The 24,009-nt window shown below is 38.1% G+C and overlaps 1 protein-coding gene across 6 annotated transcripts in view; it reads left to right on the top strand.

Annotated features, from left to right (window-relative positions):
* Nucleotides 1–24,009, top strand: part of NPHP1 (nephrocystin 1) — a 54,950-nt gene that overhangs the window by 19,045 nt on the left and 11,896 nt on the right. For 5 of the 6 annotated variants that reach the window (XM_036070987.2, XM_078056276.1, XM_036070983.2 and 2 more), the window contains 7 exons: nt 1,294–1,388; nt 3,007–3,135; nt 9,348–9,422; nt 11,182–11,292; nt 12,532–12,614; nt 14,857–14,933; nt 15,917–16,016. In XM_036070987.2, the coding sequence (XP_035926880.1) occupies nt 1,294–1,388; nt 3,007–3,135; nt 9,348–9,422; nt 11,182–11,292; nt 12,532–12,614; nt 14,857–14,933; nt 15,917–16,016 (670 nt within the window). The remainder of the gene's footprint in view (nt 1–1,293; nt 1,389–3,006; nt 3,136–9,347; nt 9,423–11,181; nt 11,293–12,531; nt 12,615–14,856; nt 14,934–15,916; nt 16,017–24,009) is intronic. The other variant, XM_078056275.1, reaches the window with a different exon arrangement.

Here is a 24,009-nt window from a genome sequence, read left to right as displayed (position 1 = left end):
TCAGGCTTTATGTCTAATGTTATTGTTTTAGCCAAAATAAGATGTTTAAAAAGATGTTGAATATCACATCTTTTTGGGACTCCTCATTTCCTTCATTTTTCCTATGACAGTGGAGGAAGGATCCCTGATCCTGTTAGATTCCGGTCTGTTTACCTGTGCTCTGGCTTCTAGCCCCTTTGCTTTATTTCAAAAAATATGACTCTTCTAATTATGAGCCCTTTTGTGTATCTTCAGCCCACCCCCCCCTTCCCTGCACTGGCTCCTGCCCTCATCAGTCTACCAGCATGCCTGATACCTTTAAGACCTAGCTCCTCTCACCCTATCCCACGTTAGCCAAAGCCTCCCTTTCTCTCCCTTTCTTCACAGAAAGATTTTCCTGAAGAATTATTATCCATTTGCATTTCCGTTTTCTTATTTGTTCTTGGATTTCTCTGTACTTAACAACATTTGTCCATAAGCTCATTAAAGAGAAATAATGTTGGGGGAGGATCTCTTATATATACCCTGAGTTGTTGAGTTATCTGTGGAAGGGCTGCTTTGAGGTTCCTCGGCCAGGAAGGCTCTTCTCAGCCCTCCCTGAATGTCCATCTCCTTCTCATCCTTTGCATCCCAGGGGAATTCCATCTTCCCAGAGATGTCCTCTTTGAAAAACACCCTTCCACTTGAGCACCCTTTATGGATCTAAGTTAGTTTATAATTATTTTATTCTCTCGTCTACTTATTTTTTTAAAATTATTTCCCCCACTTAACTGTAAACTAATAAGGGCAGGGGCTGTATTTCTCTGATTCGCATATGTATTTGCAGGTCCTAACAGAGTGCCTGGCACACAGTGGGAACTCAAATGATTTCTCAAATGAATAAATGATTTTGTAATCAGTATTCTTCATAATAAAGTATGGGCAAACAGTATAATAATGGTTTTGTTTTAAGAAATAAAATTAATAATTATATATTTTTCTAAAGAGTATTTACACATTTTCTGCATTTTACAAAAATATTTGAATGGATCATCTTCATCACAGGGCACGTTATTGGCCTAAAAGTTTTTAAGATCTTTCTTAAAACTGCTTTAAGATCAGCTCTTATGTGCTTCTGTTTTTACTTTTTCTACTGTTATTCTTACAGGTAAACAAATCTCTATTGGCATATATGTTTTAGAAAGCAAGTTCCTAGTAAGCAGCTTGACATTTTGGATGTCTGTTTCCTAAATTTGTCACATAACATCATACATTTTTGGCTTTGGATTTCATTCCTTTCTTTGTAAGAAGATAAAGGAAAAATTGTTTTTTCAGGGAATCAGTTTCGAGCAAGTTACTTCTTACAGCCAGAGCTCACTCCTTCACAACTGGCCTTCAGAGATCTAATGTGGGATGCTAAAACAGGCACTGTGAGTATGGTTGCTATCAGCAGAATTATACCTTTCCATATTTGGTTATGGTTGCAAGTATACAAATAGCATGTAAATTGATTAATGCATTCTAGAAAATTAAAACATTGTTGCTGTATTTTAATTTTTAAACACTCAGTGATCATTTCATTGCTAAGACAATGAAACTGTCGCTCTCTTCTTCCATTGTTACAAAGGAAGTAATACTAGTTATCTCTCTTACTCATTCTTTGCCTCGGTGAAAAAGGGAATGATAATAATACTTCTAACATAGGGTTATTATGAGAATTACATTGTATGTGTGGAGGGCTTAGAACAGTGTCTGGCACGTGATAACTCAGTAAATATTAGCCAATATCAGTAGTAGTAGTAGTAACATTTTTTTTCATTAAGTGGGAATGAGGAAGTTGAAAGTCCTTTATGATTATACTTTTTTGGGGAGAGCTTAGAGTAAAAGATTCCTGGTATCCCGAGTACTTGAAGTAGGAAATACTCTTGATATTTAATTCTACTCTCTTCCTTTTTAGCAGATATGAACCACATTAGAGCACATCACTCCCCTTCCTGTTTACCTTCTGCCTTTTCTCCCTTCCTCTCTCAGAGCCTCAAGGGAAAAATAAGAGGACCCAGTGTGGTCAGGTTTTGTGGGGAGAGGTGGTGTAGAATTTTCCCCTCTCAATCCGAGCATTGCCTGGGACCCTTCTTAGTGTGAAATATCTTTTACTGCAAGTCAGCAAAGATGTTGTATTTTGTCTGTTTAGTGTACCTAGTACTTGAGTAAATGGCATTCAGTTTTATGAACTTGTACCCAGAGAGCTAAATATTCATCTCTCATTTCTTAAATTGAAAATGTTGACAAGCTGTTAGATATTATCTCATTTTTTCAATGATATAAGGTCTTTAAATGAAAAGGCCGATGACCATAAAGCAGAATGTTGAGTTGAAGATGTTTTTAAATAAGAAACCAGAGTGCCAATTTATTTATAGACTTTCTGAACTATGCTTGTGAAGTAAAACTGAATAATGCTATCCAGTGGTCAGTGCATTCTCGCCATCAAAACATCTGTGTAAGAAGCCAAGGAGCAATGTAGGTAAATGCTTGGAATTAAAACAAGGAGGAGCCAGATGGATAATATTAATGCCGGCTGTCATTGGTTATTATGCTATGGTGACCTACACTTACCCACATTATATATGAACTGTAAGAATGAACCCAGAATGCCATGATTCCATATTAATGCCAGATGTCATTGGTTATTATGCTATGGTGACCTTCTACACTTACCCACATTATATAAGAATGAACTGGAATGCAGTGATTCCATAATCAGGTCATTCATTTTACCTGATTGTACTGACTGTTTTTTCATTATGATTTTTATGTATTTATCCCCAAAATGCAAATATTTCAAATACAAAGATTTATGGAAAATTTACCTAAGTTTTTTATTTTAATTTGAGCAGACTACTGACACTTTTTTTGTGTATATTTATGTGTAAATTTTTTTCATCCTTTTTTATTCTATATACGTTTTAAGTATTTATAAAAGATGCTTTGAAAATGAATTTGTTTATGAGCCATAAAATAAACCTATTTTATAACTAATTTTTCTCTCAGATTAGGTCAAGACCAAGTCGTGTTTCATTCATTCTGACCCTCTGGAGCTGTAAAATGATTCCTCTTCCAGGAATGAGCATCCAGGTTCTCAGTAGACATGTACGCCTCTGTCTATTTGATGGTAATAAGGTGAGCTTACTGAGGAGTAAATCAGTTCACATCAGTCTGGAAAAATATTTTGTTAAGGCCACATATTAAACATGTACTGCCTGGGGTATGTCTATGTCTTTGTCTCTCTCTCTCTCTGTATGCGTGTGTATACGTATAAAATAATATGTGATAGAATGCAAACCATAAGGGTTCTGATGACATAGGCTTAATTCCTGGCTCTTTCAGTTGCTAAGTGCATGATGTTCGTATATATATCACAGTTAACTCCTCTAAAGCCTTAGATTTCTCACTTACAAAAAGGTACTGATGCCTATCTTCTAGTATTGTATATAGTTCACGTCTTGAGTGTACAGAATCTAAAGAATCTAAATGAAAGAATCTAAATGACTCTTAAAGAATTGATTTGTTTGTGAGATACAGCTTAAATACAGTGCTTAGCTGGAAATTTGTAGCTTTAACTGAAGAGCCAAAAGGAAAGATTTAAAATCAGTGATCTAAGCTACCAACTCAAGAGGCTAGAAAAGGAAGAGTGAGTTAAACCAGAAGAAAGTAAGATGGAGGAACTATTAGAGATAAGAGTGGAATTTAATGAAAAAAAAAAACCATTAAACTTAAATAAAACAAACCTAAATTTAAAATGCCAAAAAAGAGTAGAATTTAATGAAATAGAAAACAGATGAACAAAAGAAAAAATCAAAAAAAGTAAAAGTTTATCCTTTGAAAAGTTTACTAAATTGAAAAATGCCTAGTAACACTGATAAAAGAGAAAAAGAGAAAAAGAAAACAAATGATCAGTATCTGACATGAAAATGGAGATCTCACCACAGATCCACAGACATTAAAAGGATGATAAAGGGATATCATAAACATCCTTATGCCAATAAATTTGACAATGTAGATAAATAGATAAATGCCTTGAAAATCATAATTTATCAAAACTGACATAAGAAGAAATAGGAAAGTTGTAAACTCTGTTTAAAAAAAATTGAAAATGTAATTAAAAATCTTCCAACAAAGAAAACTCTAGGCCCATATGGCTTCACTGGTGAATTTCTCTAAACATTTAAGCAAGAAATAATAGCAATAGTACATAAACTCTTCCAAAGAACAGATAAAGAGGAAATGCTTCCCAACTCATTTTATAAGGCCAGGAAAAACATGATACCAAAACATGACCAGACATTACAAAAAAGAGAAATTACAAGACCAGTATCCATCATGAATAGTGACACTAAAATCCTAAACAAAGTATTAACAAATTGAATCTAGCAATATATAAAAAGGATAATATATCATGACTAATTGGAGTTTATTTTAGGAATTCAGTTGTACACACCTGTGTAACCAACATTTAACACTTGAAAATAGATCATTGTAATTTGCCATATTAACAGAACTAAAGTAGAAAAGTCATGTGATCATCTCAAAAGATATAGAAAAAGCATTTGACAAATTTCAACACCCAGTCATGATCTTTAAAAAATTCTCAGCAGAGGGGCGCCTGGGTGGCTCAGTCATTAAGCGTCTGCCTTCAGCTCAGGTCATGGTCCCGGGCTCCTGGGATCAAGCCCCACATCGGGCTCCCTGCTCGGCGGGAAGCCTGCTTCTCCCTCTCCCACTCCCCCTGCTTATGTTCCCTCTCTCGCTGTGTCTCTCTCTGTCAAATAAATAAATAAAATCTTTAAAAAAAAAAAAAAAAAAATTCTCAGCAGAGTAGGAACAGAAGGGAACCTCCTCAAATTGGTAAAGGGCAATAAGAGAAAGCTAAAGCTGACATCATCATACTTCCTGGTGAAATTTTGAATACTTTCCCCCAAAGATCAGGAACAGATCAAGGATGTCCAAGAAAAAAAAGATAACTCAGTTTTTTAAATTGGCAGAAGACTTGAGCGGACACTTAAACAAATATATCAAAAACCAAGAGACATAAAAAGATATATATAACATATAAGAAGTCCTCAGGGAAATGCAAGTTAAAACCACAGTGAGAGAGATCCAACTATATGCTATGTATAAGAAACCCACCTTAAATATAATAAATATAGGCAGGTTAAAAGGAGAGGGATGAAAAAGGTAGACAATTCAAAAAAGATAGTAATATTCAGAACAAGGAAAATTAGCAGGAATAAAGAGACACATTACATGATAAAATAGACAATTCACCAAGAAGACATAATAATTCTAAATATGTATATACCTAATATTAGAGCTTCAAAATACATGAAGTAAAACTTGATAGACCTGAAAAGAGAAACAGGCAAAACCACAGTTATAGTTGAAAACTTTAACACTTCTCTCTCAGTAATCTATGGGACAAGCAGACAGAAAATTAGTAAGTATATAAAAGAACTGAATTAACACCATCAACAAACTAGATCTAATAAACATTTTTACAACAGTTGACCCCAAAATAGTAAAATACTCATTCTTTCAAGTGCATGTGGAACATTTGCCAAGAGAGGTGGCCCTGAACAAATTTAAAAGAATTGAAATCATACAATGAATGGTCTTTGATTACATAGAATTGAATTAGAAAGCAGTCACAGGAAGATAACTGAAAAAAATCCTTAAATACTTGGAAATTCATGGACTAAAAGGAAGTTTCAAGGGAAATTAGAAAATAATTGGAGCTGAACAAAAAATGAAAATGTGTCACATAATTTGTGGGATGTTGATAAAGCATTGCTTAGACAGAAATTTACAGCACTATGGGGCGCCTGGGTGGCTTAGTCGTTAAGTGTCTGCCTTCGGCTCAGGTCATGGTCCCAGGGTCCTGGGATCGAGCCCCGCATCGGGCTCCCTGCTCTGCGGGAAGCCTGCTTCTCCCTCTCCCACTGTGTCTCTCTCTGTCAGATAAATAAATAAAATCTTAAAAAAAAAAAAAAAGAAATTTACAGCACTAGATACATTAGAAAAGAACTCTCAAATTGATAGTTGAAGCTCCCTCCTGAGAAGGTGATGCTTGGGTGGAGATCTAGGGATGAATAGACCTTAAGAGGGTAAAGGGAAAATGGAAGTGTGAACCTGGCCAAAGGAGCAGCACAGGCAAAGGCCTTAGTGGGAAAGGACTTGGGGAAGGCCAGTGTGGCCGAGTGGATTGACCAAGAGGAAATGTTGGATGGAATGAAATGGGAGATGTTAGGAAGGAACACAGTGTAAGACACTGTAAGCCATGATGTAAGGGAGTTTTGTCTTTATCCTAAAAACAGGGAAAGTCATTGGAGGAAGTGATACAGTTTAGATTTATGCTTTAGGAATATCTCTGGCTCTTCTTTAGAGATGAATAAGAGGGGGGCCAGGAGAGACATGAGTAGACCATTTAGAGGCTATGGCCCAGTGTGGTGGTCAAAGGGTAGCAATGTCATCTCCAAAAAAACAAAATCTGGAGCCATTTGCCCCAGATTAACCCTGGCTCCACCAGCTTGATATAAGACACTGACCAAATTACTTGGCCTTGCTCTCTCCCCTTTGTCATCTGGCACACATCGCTTAGGGTCCATGTGAGGATGAAATGAGTTAATATAACCAGTAAAGCACTTAGAACATACATAGAACATGTTAAGTGTGGCTAGATGAGATATAAGGCTAACAACATAGACTAAGGAAGTAGAGATGGAGATGAGAACTATGGCCAGAAGGATATTTAGACCATAAAAACCACAATTTGGTAATGGCTTGGAAATGGTGGGTGAGGAAGAGTGGGGTGTCAAACATGACCCGAATCTGGGTGGATGGCGGTGACATTCACTGAGACAGGGAGCATCGAGAGCCGATCGGGTTTGGAGGACTTTGTGGGTTTAGCTTTGCTCATGCTGAGTATACTTCCGGCTCCCAGTGCCTTTCTTTCTTTCTGTACTTGTGCCATTATAGTGATCCTCCCTCATTTCTACACACCCTGTACAGAGCCACTGCCACTAAGAAGCCAGTAGATGTCATCAGTGACCAAGAAAAGATGAATTGCCTTCTTTGCTCAGATCTGGTTTGATACTTCACTTTACCTCTTCCTATTCTCATATATGAGAACCTAAAGATTGAAATTTTATTTAAATGACATATCAGAATAATAGAAGTGATTCATTTAAAAATAATAGAAGTGAATTTATGTAACTAATTTATGTCAGATTCCAACTGACAAGTTTTAGAAGATATGTAATAGTTACACAAATATTCATTGCTATTTACTTAAGAGTGCTGCCCTAGTTCCAAATAAAAAGCATTATTATTAAAACTCTACATACACTGAGAACCACATCACACAGTATTATATTTACTTCAACAATCAAGCATAATTTAGAAAACTCAAGAGAAAATCTGTTGTATTTACTCTCACTTTTACTCTTTTCATTGTTCTTCCTTCCTTCCTGATGTTCAAAGATCATATCCTTTCTGTTTAGAGAATTCCCTTTAACCATTCTTTCTGTTGGCTACAGATTCTCTTCATTTTTCTTTATCCAAGAATGTCTGTTTCCCCTTCATTCCTGAAGAATATTTTCACTAGATAGGGAATTCTGTTTTTTTTTTTTTTTTTAGCACTTGAGAAATCTTGTTCGACTTTTCTGTGGTTTCTGATGGGAAATCCACTGTCACTAGAATTGGTGTTCCCCTATTGGTAAATCTAGGTGTTACTTCTCACTGCTTTCAAGATATATGTGTTTAGTTTTTGTACTTGTCCTTGGGCATGGGTTTCTTGGATTTATCCTGTTTAAGGTTTGCTCAGCTTCTTGAACTGTAGGTTTGTGTCCTTTGCCAAATTAGGGGATATTTTAGCCATTATTTTCTTGAATACTTTTCTAGCTCCAGACTCTTTTCTGGCACTCTGATGACATGAATGTGAGATCTTTTGTTATAATCCCACTGGTTCCTGAGGCTCTGTTTATTTTTTTCCATCGATTTTATCTTAGTTGTTCAGAGTGCTGATTAGGAAAAGATATTTTCCTATCTTCAAGTTCACTGTTTCTTTTCTCTCTTTTTTATTCAGCATTTGAGTCCCCATTGAGTTGTGTGTGTTTGTGTACATGTGTGTTTTTTACTATGGTTATTATATTTTTCAGTTCTAGAATTTCCACTAGGTTCTTCATTTTATCTTCTATTTTTTTGTTGAGATTTCCTTTTTTCTTTCTTGACACTTTGTATTTCTGTATTTTAAATTTGTTTCAGACACGTCTGTAGTTGCTTACTGAAGTATTTTTTGGTGTCTACTTTAAAATGCTTGTCAGTTAATTCCAGCATTTGTATCATCTCAGTGTTGGTGTCTGTTGATTGTCTTTTCTCATTCAAGTTGAGATTTTCCTGATTCATGGTATGATTAATCATAGTATGATTTTTTATTCTATCTTGGACATTTTGGGTGTTAGGAGTTTCTGGATCTTATTTTAACTTCCGCTGTAGCAGGCCTCTGACACCATGCTGTCAAGGGAAGGTGGTGCCATCTCACTACTCCAGGTGAGAATGGAAGTCCAGGTTCCCCACTTGGCTTCTGTTCACACCCCTGGGTGTGATTAAGTTGCAGGAAGAATATAACTTATGCGGCTGGAGATCTTGAAGAAAACTGAGGCTGTATATCTGGGCTGTTATCAGCACTGTCTGTCCTTAGTGGCAGGGTGATGGGCTACCATAAAATGCTCTTAGGGGTCACATTTCTTAAAAGGTCATTCGTATCTGAAATTTCACTTCCTTTTCTGATAAACCTGTTCCATATAGTAAGTATTTCACTTACTGTAATTTTTTTACTAGTGCAAAGATCTGAGTCTGAATTTATTTCATCAGTTCTTTCGTTGTTTTATAAATTAGTACCATAACAGTTTTTTGTTACTCGTTTTTAAAGTTCTATATGTACCTGATATAAAAAGAAAACAAATTACAGAGTTGCACAAACTAAAGAGTGAAAGAACCCCCTTGAGGCCCTCTGTTCCACGCAGTATAGCCTGTTCGCTGCTGTTGGGGATGTAGAAGTGGTGACCTGTTAGTTTTTTTTCTTTTTAAATTTTTTTAAATTTTATTTATTTTAGAGAAGGGGGAGGGGCAGAGGGAGACCACGAAAAATCCTCAAGCAGACCACCCCCACCCAAGCATGGAGCCTAGGGCTCGATTCCAGGAGCCTGAGATCATGACCGGAGCCCAGATCAAAAGTAGGGTGCTCAACCTACTGAGCCAGCCAGGCACCCCTAGAAGTGGGGATGTTTTAGAGAGCTCTCTACAGCATGATCTCAAATAAGAAAATCTCATTTCAGGTTCTGAGCAACATTCATACAGTCAGAGCCACATGGCAACCTAAAAAGCCCAAAACATGGACCTTTTCTCCCCAGGTAAGGAATCTGCTAAGGGAATGGAATGAAACGTGAACCTCTTTTACCTGTTAAGTGATAGGCAATTGATTTCTGAAGCAAAGCTGTCCGTGTGTATCTCTGAAATAACGTATTTAGGGTAAGCACAGAATATATGGGGCCAGATTTGAATCTTTAGATTAATGTTCTTTGAAGACTTTGATAAAAATTACTTTTGTTTCTGACTCATCAGAGTTATAATTCCTATGAATCATCTCATTCAGTGGATTTCGAGGTTCAATTCTAGGAAATGCCCCCTGATGAAAATGAAAACAAAAAGATAAATTTAGGAAGTGTTTTTCACAAATGAAATCAACCATGCTAATGAGAGCTGTGCTTTCTTCAGATAAAATCAAGGGTGGCGCCCGGGGCTGGTACATTAAACCCAGGCACCGGCAAGCCTGGAACAAAAAAAAGACTGGAATGAGGTTAGGTGGCTTCAAACCACGGAGTCCCTATGACAGAGATGTGAGTGAACATGGAGATTTGATATCTTGATGTTCTTATTATAATATTGTCTGTAGTTTATTTTACTTTACCTTTTTTCTGCCTCTAAAGTTTCATTACTTTAATGTTTACTTCCCATAACTAATTCCCTTGGGGCACTGCACCCTAAAAGTCCTCCATTAACCTTTCTCTTACTGCATCCGAAGATCTTCAAGCAGTAGGGGTTCAAGGAGAGGGCCCAGGGCGTGAGGAGGCTTGCGTGCTGCATGTGCCCCCGCTTGCTTTACGCGCATCTCCTGGAAGTCCAGTTTGATCTAAGCGCCCTACTGCTTGTATTTCGGCACAACCCTTCACAGTTCTGATGTTGCATCTCTGTGTATATGAAGCATTTAGGGTCGAATTTTCTGATTTTTTCTGAATATAAAGACGAACTGTTTGGAAGAAGAAATAATAAGAAATTGTTCCTTTGTTGAGGGAAATTAAGCATCTGTTAGGTGTGAGACATTCTTCCTAGCCACTGTGGGAACTTACATGTTGGTAGAGAAGAAACATATACAGGTATAATAACAACAGCCTGTGTTTATGGAGCTCTGTCCATGTGCCAGGCACAGTGGTAGGTCCTCCTGGGCATGTTCTATGATCTCATTTAATCCTTGGAGTAGCCCTGTGGGCGCGGGGTCTGTTGATAACCACCACAAGGACAGAATGTCGCGGTTGCCGGACTCTAAGTGCTGTGGAAGCACAGAAGAGGGTGACATTAATTCCAGCCCTCAGGCTCAGGGAAGCTTTTGTAGAAGAGAAACTAAACTTTGAGGGTTGGGGAAGATTTTATAGGCAAGACAGGAGGGTGTGGTTGTCCAGAGAGAGGAAAAGGAATGAGCAAAAGAGAAAGGAAAGGAAAATTTGCAAGGCACACCTCGGGAAAGTTGAGCAAATGTGTGTATAAAGTCTTCAATTTTAGTTCTGTTTACAAAAAACAATGGTTAATTTAAATATCTTATTATATATGCAAACTATTTTTATAACACCTCTGAGGACTTAGGTACAGTACTTGTTTCACATTAGCCTCTACTCTCACCAAAGAGTGAGTGAAAGTAAAGGTATTTCCCTCAACACAAAAAATTTTTTAACTTGAAATTACTGGTGTAGATGGGTCCAATCCACCTGCTTTCTGTTTCCTTTGAAAGACTGTTATTACAGTGCAAAGGTATAAACTACACACAGACAAGTAGAGCTGAAACCTCCCTCCCATTTTAAATTTTTATTAGTAACTTAGTTTTCTTTATTGTTTCAGGTTACTGGCATCTTGCCCTGCTTGCTTGATGGTGATTGTTTTATCAGATCCAATTCTTCATCTCCAGATCTTGGAATATTATTTGAACTTGGAATTTCTTATATTCGCAATGTATGTCAGTTGAAAGATAAAGCTTTGTAATGTATCAATTAAAGGGAAGTTTAAAAAAAAAGTCTATTTACAAGTAAAATAATTGAGGTTTTTCTATGTAATAAAATTTTAATCTCTCGAGGAATGGGAATGGTGGTTCTAATTTATATATAGCGCTGCTTTTTCAGTAGCATTTACAATAAAAGTATATTTGTTTATAGCTTGAATGAACTCCAGTGCTTTTAAAGAATGAAGATTTGAAAAGGATGAGACTTTGTGAAAGTGAGAAAAGATATTCAGTGGCATTCCAGGGCTGTTTGACCTCTGTCCTAGAGGGTCAAGTTATACTTAACCTTGTGGCTGATGCTTCTAATTAAGGGACCTGACAGAGTGGTAATTTTTATAAAGGCACCAGAAACTTGGATTAACTCATGTCATGTAAACAGTTGAACCAGTAGGTATGGGTCTGTGATAGTTACTTATTTATTTTTATTTTATTGAGTCTTTTATTTTAATTACAGTATATTAACATACAGTGTTATGTTAGTTTCAAGTGTACAATATAGTGATTCAGCAGTTGTGTACATTGTTCAGTGCTCATCATGATAAGTGTGTTCTTAATCATCCTCACCTACTTGACATGATAGTAATTTAAATGTCTCCACATTCTAATAATACCTTGGTAGGTGTAGTATATATACTTGGCCTCAAGGTGACCCAGAGAACCAACTGCTATTATATTAATAGTATTACACCATCCTTTCATTTCTTTAAGGCAGATGCATCCAAATGTGTTATGGGTGGGTAGGACAGGAGAGGGAAGCAGGGCCCCAAGCAAGTCCCTAGTGGCCTTCAGCAGTTGACGGTGGAGGTAAAGTTCTGACGGATGATTAAAAAAAATGATTTAATTTGTGCATTCCATCTCTCATTGGGACAAAGCTGCATAATCCCATGTAGTACTGATGTGGTTTAGATCATTCCACAAATATATCATTCAAGAAACAATAGCAACAGTTGCCACATCATCAGGTTTAAGGAATTTTCAAAAGTAATTTGACAAGATAGGATTTTCACTTTTCATACTGCCTTTGCCATCTGGCCTACAAGGAAAATGGGACCCACTGTATTTCACTTTATTTTCTTGTACAGAATTTTTTAGTCCTAAAAGTGAATGCTAATTTTGTTCCCTTTAAAGGACTTGGTATGTGCTTTTAAATTTGGTTCAGATAATTAAATTTTGTATGCCTGTTTATTTCATAGTCAACCGGTGAAAGAGGAGAACTAAGTTGTGGCTGGGTGTTTCTTAAACTTTTTGATGCCAGTGGAATTCCTATTCCAGCAAAGTAAGTTGCCTATATATTCCTTCCAAATGAATAATTTTGTAGAAATTCATTATTTAGAATCTGGATATCTCAGGTTTGCAGAGTGTATATTCTGTTAGCATTTCAAAAACTTGTGGGGAGAGGGCTTTTAATGTTGATCTTTTAATGTTCTTTGGGGTGGTATATGAAAACAGCATGCACAGGGTCATCTTAGAGGGGAAGAAATGCCACTTATAGAATAGGTATTTTAAAAGATGTTTACTCAGGGGTGCCTGGCTGGCTCAGTCGGTTGAGCATCCAACTCGGTTTTGGCTCAGGTTATGAACTCAGGGTGGTGAGATTGAGCCCTGCATTGGGCTTTGCGCTGAGCATGGAGCCTACTTGGGATTCTCTCTCTCCCTCTCCCTCTGCTCTTCTCCCACCCCTGCTCGCTCACTCACTCACTCCTTCTCTCTCTCAAAAAAAAAATAAATAAATAATAAAAGATGTTTACTCTCTGCTGAGAATATTTTTCAGTAAATTTCTGTGGGATTAGCACATTTCACAGTGCTGAAACAGAACCTGATTCTCTCCAGAGTGGAAAAGCTAAGTCCAGGGTCCCCAGGTCCTCTGTGACTCTACCTTTCTCCTATAGGTGATACACTGAAATTGTAATGGCATGCACTGTAAACGAATTTAAAACTTAAAACCAAAAGGCAGACTGGTACCAAATATCTGCATTATATACAGAATGGTCAGATTATTATCCCTAATATAAAATGGGTTCTCAAAAATGAATAAGAAGAAGACAATCCAAGTTTTAAAATGGGCATACACAAAAAAATCTAAGTCTAGGATATAAACAAGAAATTCACAGAAGAGAGACACATGGGCAGTCATCAGGATGGTAATTAAGATCCAGGGTTTGGAATTATAACATTCAGGGCTCTCGGCCTGGCTCTGTCTGTGTAACTATAAGCCAAGTTCCAGGTTCCTTGCCTGCAAGCCCCAATTTCCTCTCTTTAAAATGGGAGATTGTAATAGTTCCTACCCCAAAGGGTTATTATGAGGAATGATTCAGATAATGCTCCCTGCCTTCTGTGACTTCTCCTTACACCCCAGGGGCGGGCATGGCCTCTTTACCACAGGGCAGAGGTAAAAGTCCGGGCTCCACTTGTCCTTCTCTGACATCATCCCGGTGATAGGGAGAAGGGCACGGCCTCCCAGAACGTAAAAGTCCAGGCTGCTTGTGATTTAAATTTGTTTTGTTTTGTTTTTAAGAATGTCTAGGGTTTTTAGCTGTACCTAGTGGGAGGGAAAAGGGTGTTTACTCCATCTTTCCAAAAGGGAAGTCACAGCTATTTTTCTAAATGAGGTAGAAGCCCATGTATTGACACTGAAATATTTCCAATGTATATTATGATATGGAAAAAGCAAGTTGCAGAATAGTATGTGTACTATGGCTCCATTTTTTTTCATGAAAAACTGTATTTGTGTGTATATGTGGGCGGGCCTATGTAAAGTGTTCCCAGAGGTTGCCTCTGAGGCACAGAACTAGGGAGGTAATGCAGTGGGATTAAAGAGGACTTTTATCTTCTACTTTCTATACTTAGGTAATATGCAACTTTGAAAGAAAATGTGTCAGTTTTGAGATTTACTGTGTATATATATATATTTGTTTGCATTTGCATAGAAAAAGGTAGGGCAAGGGCCTTACCAGACTAGAGGGGATGGGATGGGGAGGGATGTTTTGGGGTTTTTTTGGTTTTGGCTTTTTTTTTAAGATTTTATTTATTTGAGAAAGAGAGAGCAAGAGCAGAGGGAGTGGCAGAGGGAAAGGGAAAAGCAGACTCCACTAGGCGGATCCCAGGACCCTGAGATCATGACCTGAGTCAAAGGAAGACACTTAACTGACTGACCCACCCAGGCGCCCCTGTTTTGTTTTTTACTTATCATTTCTATGCCATTTAAGCATTTGAAAAATACATTTAAAATACATCATTAATACATTCATTAATGTAAGTCATTAAAGTCAAAACACTTTAATGGCATCAATTAATTTTTCTCATTTTAATGGGGAAAAATGTATTTTCTATAGTTCAAAGTTAAGAAAGAAACTTTATTTACTGAGGTAATACCTCACAGAGGAATCAACAACTTTCATTCTCATTTAGCAATGAAACAAATAAAATGTCTGGGAATGTTATCTGTGCTAAAAAATATTTCACTACTGATTTCAGTGTTTCAAAATAGAAACACGTGGTTTTTTGCTATTCTTTTGTAGAACGTATGAACTCTTCTTGAATGGTGGCACCCCTTATGAAAAAGGTGTTGAAGTGGACCCTTCAATATCCAGAAGAGGTACAGCTCTTAGGCATTGCTTTCTCTCCTTCTCTGAGAAAGTACACAGAATATGCATCAGCAAAGAGAGCTATATTCTAATAAGCATAACATTCTTCACTTGAATTCACATTTTTAAAAATGAGTCATTTGATAGTAAAATCCTAGTCACTTTTATCTAAGTGCTTCTTTTCTTGGTAGCACATATAAGACTCTAACGTAGGCAATCAGAAAGCATGAGGACCGTTCATTAATGCCTTCTCCTTGAACACTGGGCTGATAACTTGTGACCGCCACAGAGTTAATGACATAGACTAACTCCCAGGTTGCCTGTTGCTGGGCTAAAGGACGTAGACATTTCAAATTGTGGTACACATGCCGAGTTGCCTTCCACAAATATTGAGCATCTTTTAATATATTCATTGACCAGGCACTGTGCTAAATAATGGGAAAATGGAGAGTAAGACAGATCTTCCACAAATATTGAGCATCTTTTAATATATTCATTGACCAGGCACTGTGCTAAATAATGGGAAAATGGAGAGTAAGACAGATCTGATCCTTGCCTTGCAGAGCTCAGCTCCTGAGAGATTTGGAACTCTCCTTGTTTCATAACTTAGAACACATAGCATTGCTGCTGCCCTGGTGATGCCCGTCCCAGCTTCTTGGAACAGGGAAGGGCTTAGGACCTGGGAAGCAGTTGGATCTGCCTGGAGTCAGGCATGCTTTTTTAAACTCCCTTTATCCCTTTATAATATCTGGCAGCGATGCTGTCGAAGCTTCTGGTGTAGTGGCAGCTCCAGGGGTACTTAGGGAGGCCGGGAGGCTTTAACGCCATGCTTTATCTCTTTATCAGCTCATTTAGGGTATGTGAGGGACTCCTGCTTTTCATAGAATTACTATTTTTACCCCAAATCTTTGTTTTATTGTAAAAAGTACTTTGTTTTATTATACTCACTGTCTCAAGCACTTCAAGTTTTGACATTTATTTATTTATTTTAAAGCACATGGGAGTGTTTTCCATCAGATGATGACAATGAGAAGGCAGCCTCAACTCCTAGTAAAACTGAGATCTTTGAACAGAAGATCAAGAGACTTGCTGAGGTTGGTACCCACTTACCTGGCCAGTGAACTTGAGGCCCTTCGGCATCTAGAGACCATCTCTGCTTTTGGCTTCTCCTCCTGCTTGATCATCTTTTGTCGGTTAGTTTGTTCCTCATTAATTCATCTGCTGAGGATCAGCAGGGAAATGGAATGGTAGGAAAATTCAAATCAGCTTACGCTTTTGTTTACTAGTTAGTTCAAGTGATACATTTGGTCAGAAATAGTAGAGAAACTTGGCTAAATCGGGCTTGCCATCCACAATCCTGTCGTCAGGGAACCTTTTTTAAATATCGGGTTAGTTAAGGTATAATTTCCATGCAATAAAACTTACCTTTTTTGGTTTACAGTTCTCTGAGTCTTGACCAGTGTATACAGTCGTGTAACTACCACCACAACCAAGATGGAGAACATTCCCATCACTCTAAACAGCTGTCTGCTTTGTGGTCAGCTCCCCAGCCTCAGCCTCAGGCAGCCACTCATCTGTCTTCTTTTCCAGCAGTTTGTTTTTTGTTTTTCAGTTTTCATTTTTTAGTTTCAGAGGTAGAGTTTAGTGATTCATCAGTTGCATATAATACCCAGGGCTCATTACATCAAATGCTCTCCTTAATGCCCGTCACCCAGTTACCCCATCCCCTCACCCACCTCCCTTCCAGCACCCCTCAGTTTGTTTCCTATAGTTAAGAGCCTCTCATGGTTTGTCTCCCTCTCTGATTTTGTCTTATTTTATTTTTCCCTCCCTTCTCCTATGATCCTCTCTTTTGTTTCCTAAATTCCACATATGAGTGAAATCATATGATAATTGCCTTTCTCTGATTGACTTATTTTGCTTAGCATACTACCCTCTAGTTCCATTCACGTTGTTGCAAATGGTAAGATTTCATTTTTTGATGGCTGAGTAAATTCCATTGTATATATACACCACATCTTCTTTATCAATTCATCAGTCGATGAACATCTTTCCATAGCTTGGCTATTGTGGACATCGGGTGCAGGTGCCCCTTCGAATCATCATTTTTTTATCCTTTGGATAAATACCCAGTAGTTCTATTTTTAACTTTTGAGGAACTTCCATACTGTTTTCCAGAGTGGCTGCACAGTTTTCATTCCCACCAACTATGCAAAAGGGTTCCCCTTTCTCCACATCCTCGCTAACATTTGTTGTTTCCTGAGTTGTTAACGTTAGCCATGCTGACTGGTGTGAAGTGGTGTCTCATTGTGGTTTTGATTTGTATTTCCCTGATGCCGAGTGATGTTGAACATTTTTTCATGTGTCTGTTGGCCATTTGTATTCCCAGCAGTTTTGTCATTTCCAGAATGTCATACATATGGAGTCATTCAGTATGTAGCCTACTGGGTCTGGTTTCTTTCACCCAGCATACTGCTGCATTTGAGAGTCATCCATGCCATTGCATGTAGTAGAAGTTGTTCTTTTTTGTTCTAAATATTATTTCATTTGATGGATATACCATAATGCATTTATCCATTCACTAACTGATAGACATCTGGGTTGTTTCTAAGTTTGGGCAATTATGAATAAAGCCACTCTAAATATTTGCATACAGGTTTTTTGTGTGTGGCCATATGACTTTATTTTTCAGAGGTATAAATACCTAGGAGCGGGATTGCTGCGTCATCTGGTGTCCTTCTAATTTTATAAGAAACTGCCAAATTGTTTTCCAAAATAGCTATAGCATTTTATACCCCCAGCAGCAATGTATGAAAGTTCCAATTAGGCATATTCTTGGTATTATCCATTTTTTTCTATTTTGGCCATTTTAATAAGTGAGTAATGGTATCTCATGGTGGTTTTAATTTGCATTTTCTTCAGGGAGCTTTTTTTTTTTTTCTTTTTCTTTTTTTCTTTCTTTTTAAAGATTTTATTTATTTATTTGACAGAGAGAGAGAGAGAGACAGCGAGAAAGGGAACACAAGCAGGGGGAGTGGAAGAGGGAGAAGCAGGCTTCCCACAGAGCAGGGAGCCCGATGCAGGGCTCCATCCCAGGACCCTGGGATCATGACCTGAGCTGAAGGCAGATGCTTAATGACTGAGCTACCCAGGTGCCCCTCTTCAGGGAGCTTTTTTAAATTTATTTTACTTTTTAGTTAATTTTCTTTTATTGATTTATAGAGCTCTTTTTAGATTTTTTATTCCAGTATAATTAACATAGAGTGTTATAGTCATCTCAGGTGTACAATATAGTGATTTAACAATTCCATACATTCCATACATCACAATAAATGTACTCTTAATCCCCTTCACCTATTTCAAGGAACTTTTACACTAGTAGGTTCCCAGATCTATCACCTTCCAACTCAGTAGCCTCTTGGACAAGTCATTTAACTATCTTTCTCGGGATCCCAATGTCTACATCTTTTAAATGGGCATAATAATATCAACCCCATGAAGCTATAATGAGGTTTAATGAAAAGAAAGTATATAAAACACTTAGATTGTTTTTATAGTATATGGCACAGAGTAAAATAAAGTAAGTGTTAGCTATAATTATTTACTATTATTATTATCATATTATAGATAAATGCAAATATAATTCCAGGTCCATGGTGCTGTATGTCATAAATTTGTTTAAATGAAGATGTGCTGTGTAGCTGGTAAGATCAGGAGGGATTTGAAATAGGCTTTGAAGGATGGGAGAGCTGTGCACATGTGAAGATAGGAAGCCATGGAGAAAAGGAACCTAACACAGAGGGCATATAGTGGACAAGAGGTGGAAGGGAAGAGCAGGGCCTGGGAGCAGAAACTGATGAAGTTGGCCTGTCCCACCGCGACCTGCTTCTTGCTGATCACCAAGAAACAGAGTAAGAGATGAAAACTTGGCATATCCTCCTGAATTGTTGCTTTTCTCATTCTGGATCATGCCCTTAGTTTAAATATTCCTTGTTCTTATATCTGATACTGAAATGTGTTTTCTAATTCTAGTATTAACAATTAAATCTTTCAATAACCATTAATAATGTGTTCATGGATATTATTCATTCTCTTGACTGCCCTCCCCCCCCCCCCGATGTTTATAGCACTTATAAATTCCCTTTTTTGGCCAGACTTTCCTTGGAAAATTGTTATTTTTCAAGATTTAGAAAAAAGAAGCACAGTAGCAGTCTTTGTAAAAGAAAAGCCAAAATCCTGTTTGGCTTCATTCTTCCTGCTTCTTCAGCCTCCCACTCCTCATCTCATTGGTAAGCCTCCAAGAGTCCCCAAGTACTCCCAAGTATGTCTTTCAAGTACAGCTCTTAATAGTGTTGCTTTGGCCCCAAATACTGGTTCCAAGATACTTTTTACCATCTAGGGATCAGATTTGTCTGGGCGGTGCACAGGTCAGGTAGGCAGGCCCATGCTTCCAAAGCAGTGAGTGTTCTTCTGTATGCTGGTTCTTAGAGAAGGGTCCTGAGTCCTTGCCCTCCGGACTCCAGGAACTAAGGTGCTTGTTTGATCACAGCACACACTAGGCACCCAAAAAAAATGTTTACTAAAGAATTTCAAAGTAGAAATCTTCCTTAGGACCTCTGCTCTGCCTCCTGCTGTCCCTAAAGTCCCCCACCTTGTCTTGGTGTGTGCTCTTCTCTCCTCCTAGAGCCCAGAGGGGGACCCGAGCATTGCCACTCTACTTTGTATGATCCTGAAATGTGTATGCCTGGTAGTGGCAAGTGTGGGTTGGGGCAACTCCCTGGTGTGGCCTAGGCTCAGGCTGGCTCTCACAGAGACCAGGCCGTGGGCACAGAGAATCCAGAGGCCCCTGCCTCACTGCAGAGCCCATGGGCTGTGGTGTGAAGGCTGTGCTGTGGGTCCAGGGTGAGAGGCTGGGCACCAGCATGGGTGCTTTTGGGCATCTCTGCCCTGAGCCTGCACACCCTGGAGGTGGAGACTGAAGCAAGACTGATCCATCTCAGTCCCCTCTCCTTCCCTGACTGCCACCTTCAAGTGGATGGAAGAGGAAGACAAATAATGATACCAAGAACCCTCGTCCTCTCCTTCAAAAGTGCATCACACCTCTCTCCCCACCCTCCCTTGCTTAAGAACTCCACTTTTGTTTGGCCAGACTCTTCTGCTTAAAGGAGAAAGGACAGAGGCTTTTAACATTATGCCAAGCAAGATACAACAATGCGCACAGACCCAGTGGTGGGAAGCCCAGGGAGAGTTTGCCTTCCCGCCCACTTTCCCCCAGTTCCTTTGCTAGCTGTCTTCATACTGCCCTCTCACAGCCGGCAGTCTTATGTGTGTGTACCCTTGGATGTCCAGAGACCCGCAAAAATGCAAATTAACCAATGTAGACTTGTCTCCTTTTCAAAGAAACCGCACCAGAATCCTGCCTGTGAGATTCCTTTGGCGGAGACAGTTGTAATCATGGTCACCCTCTCAGTAGGAGATGAAAGAGGAAGCAAAGAGATCCTTCAGTTTCACTGAGAGTATGCCATTCTAATTTTGGAGCTGTTTTTCAGTGGGGTTTTACCCTGATGTGATTTGGCCAAAAGCATGCTTTTAAGCCGCTGATGAGGGCAAGCTCTGAATTTCGACCCAGACTCCCAGTGCATGAGTTCAGAATCCCAAGAAATACCGGTCTGTAAAAGTAGGCTGTGTGCATGTGTATAAATTTGCTATAAACTTATTTGTCTTTGCCTTTTTGATGTCTCCCATCTTTTTTTCCCTCTTTCACTTCCATTGTATTGTTTCTAAAAATAAATGAGGTAATCGTGTTACTAGCCTGGGGCCCATGATTAGGTTCATTGCACTTCCGCCATCAGAGTTTGCTGGTGTATCTGTGAGATCAGAAAGAAGTATATTTTTACTTCTTCAACTTAGCCAACCTCCATAGCCCGGAGCTTTCTGCTCATCTTGGGTTTGGGAAAATCAGAGGATTTCCCCAAAGAAAATGAATAAAGTGCAGCAGTCCTGCCTCATGTTGTGGGGAAGTGCCAGAAGGAAGGGAGCGCCCACCCTGTGGGAGGAACGAAGGCCTCCACCGCAGCTGGCAGCAATGCCAACCACACAGAGCAGACGGGTCTGTGAGAGGAGAGGGAAAAATGGAAGGAAGGTTACACCCCTTCCTCCAGCAAAATCACTGGCTGTTCTTCAGCATGAGCCATGGTTTGGGCATGCAGCTGAAACACTGCCCAAATGGACCATAGACCAGAGGGCAGGATGTGGAACAAGCCTGAGGGATCGCTGAACACTGAGCAGACATGTGGTGGCATCAAGGCAGCTTAACTGCTCCTCCGCAGCCAGTCTCTGAAATCCAGGTCAGACCCAAGACCAGCATCGTAGCGGCGGTGGAAAACAACGATTTCTAACTTTGTGTGCCCCATGCCCTATATGGCATGTATGAATGTCAGAGACATGGCATGACATATATGAATGTCAGAGAACCTGTCTTGCATTTTGGGGATGTTTCTAGAAATGCAGGGGTTAGGAAGTGGTGAAGGATACTTACAAAATTCCATGAAACTACCTCTAGGGAATCCATTACTCCTGTACCACCCTAGGGATTACACTTACTCTGTTCTCTTCCACCAGGCTGGAAGCCTGAACGTTACCTCTGCAACTAATGTCCCCTTCTAAAATACTTATTCTAGAAATTAAAGGATTAATTTACAGAAGTTAAAGTCTCTTTTTTAACTTTTGATGGTTTTTCTTAGCCCGAAGATATTTTCCTCCTTGATAAAGGACATGGTTTGCAAGGTTTTCAAGATTTCCTATGTGGTCATTCTTTATTGCTTAATGACAGAGTTCATGTATTTCTAAAAATAATATTTAGAAAATGTATATTTAGAATGATTCAAGACATTTTTTTGAGTATCTTCTAATGTTAGCTCTTGTGCTCAGTATACATGCCCAGTAGGCACTTAGTGCATGTCATGTGTCAGGATTTTAAAGCACTCACTTGTCATGTTTCCAGATTATTATTTTTGAAATAATATTGAAATTTTGTTTCTATTTTTATAAGTATTTTCTTCTTTTTGATGCTATTGTATATGGAATTGGTTTTAATTTTCTTTTCAAATTGTTCATTATTGGTGTATGGAAACAAGACTAATTTTTGTGTGCTGATTTTATATCCTACAGCTTGGTTGAATTTGTTTATTTGAACAGTTTTTTGTGGAATCTTTAGGGTTTTCTACATATAAGACCATGTTGTCTGTGAACAGAGATAATTTTACTTCTTCTTTTCCAATTTGGATATCTTTTGTTCCTTTTTCTTGCCTGGGGCTCTGGCTAGGACTTCTAGTACTGTATTGAATAAAAGTGGTGAAAGCAGGCATCCTTGTGTTGTTTCTGATCTTAGAGAAAAAGTTTATGGTCTTTCACCATTGAATATGATGCTAGCTGTGGGATTTTCATATATGGCCTTTATTATGTGGAGGTAGTTTTCTTCTATTCCTAGGATTGTTGAGTGTTTTTATTATGAAAAGGTATTGAATTTTGTCAAATTCTTTTTCAGCATCAGTTGAGAAGATCATGTGGGTTTTTTCCTTCATTCTGTTAATGTAGTGTTACACATTGATTGATTTTTTTAATGTTGAACCGTCCTTGCATTCCAGGAATAGATTCCACTTGTTCATAGTGTATATAAACCAGTGAAGCCGTCTGTCGTGGGGTTTTATTCATTGGGAGGTCTTTGATTATTGATTCAATCTCCTTACTAGTTATAAATCTATTCATATTTTCTATTTATTCCTGATTCAGCCTTGGTAGGTTTTGTGTTTCTAGGAATTTGTCCATTTCATCTAGATTACCTAACTTGTGGATATACAATTATTCATAGTACTGTCTTACAATCCTTTTCCATTTTTGTAAAATCAGTAGTAACATCTCTTCATTTCTGATTTTATAACTTGAATCTTCTTTTTTTCTTAGTCCTCTAGTTAAAGGTGTCGATTTTGTTGATCTTTGCTAAGAACCAATTCTTGTTTTCATTGATTCTCTCTGTTGTTTTCTGTTCTGTTTTGTCCATCTCTACTCTAATCTGTATTATTTCTTTCCTTTTGCTACACTTAGGTTTCATTTGTTTTTTTCTTTCCTAGTTCCTTAAGGTTTAAAGTTAGGTGGTTGATTTGAGATCTTTCTTTATTAATGTAAGCATTTATAGCTATAAACTTTCCCTCTTAGCACGGCCTTCACTGCATCCCATAAGTTTTGGTATGTTATGTTTTCATTTTATTCGTCTCAAGATACTTTCTAATTTTCTTTGTGAGTTCCTCTTTGAGCCATTGATTGCTTAAGAGTGTGATGTTTAATCTCCATATATTTGTGAATTTTCTAATTTTCCTTCTGCTGTTGATTTCTAATTTCATTCCCTTGTGATCAGGAAAGATACTTTGTATGATTTCAGTCTTTTAAATTATTAAGACTGGTGTTGTAGCCTAACATATGTAGCCTAACAGCCTAACACTAAGACTGGTATTGTAGCCTGTCCTGGAGAATGTCCCATGTACACTTGAGAAAAATGTGTATTCTGCTATTACTGAGCAAAGTGTTCTGTAAAAGTCTTAGTTATAGCTGGTCTACAGTGTTGTCTTCTATTTCCTTACTGATCTTTTGTCTGGTTGTTCTTTATTGAAAGTGGTGTAATAGAGTCTCCTACTATGATTGTAGATCTGTGTATTTCTCTTTTCAGTTTTGTTGATGTCTGCTTCATATATTTAGGATCTCTAATATTTATTGCATATGTTATAATTTTTATATCTTCTTTGTGCATTGACCCTTTTATCATCATATAATATCCTTCTTTGTCTCTTTTAACAGTTTTTTTGACTTAAAGTCTATTTTGTCTGATATTATTATAGCCACCCCTGCTCTCTTTTGTTTACTATTTGCATGGAGTGTCTTTGTCTATCCTTTCATTTTCAACCTATGAGTGTCCATAGATCTAAAGTGAGCTTCTTATAGATAGAATATAGTTAGATCCTGTTTTTCTGTTCATTCTGCCAATCTGTGTCTTTTTTTTTTTTAAAGATTTTATTTATTTTGAGAGAGAATGAG

Source organism: Halichoerus grypus, chromosome 10 (genome assembly GCF_964656455.1).
Source record: "Halichoerus grypus chromosome 10, mHalGry1.hap1.1, whole genome shotgun sequence".
Taxonomy (NCBI): Eukaryota; Metazoa; Chordata; class Mammalia; order Carnivora; family Phocidae; genus Halichoerus; species Halichoerus grypus.
Note: the sequence above shows the minus strand (reverse complement) of the source record. Positions and strands in the feature narration are given on the sequence as shown.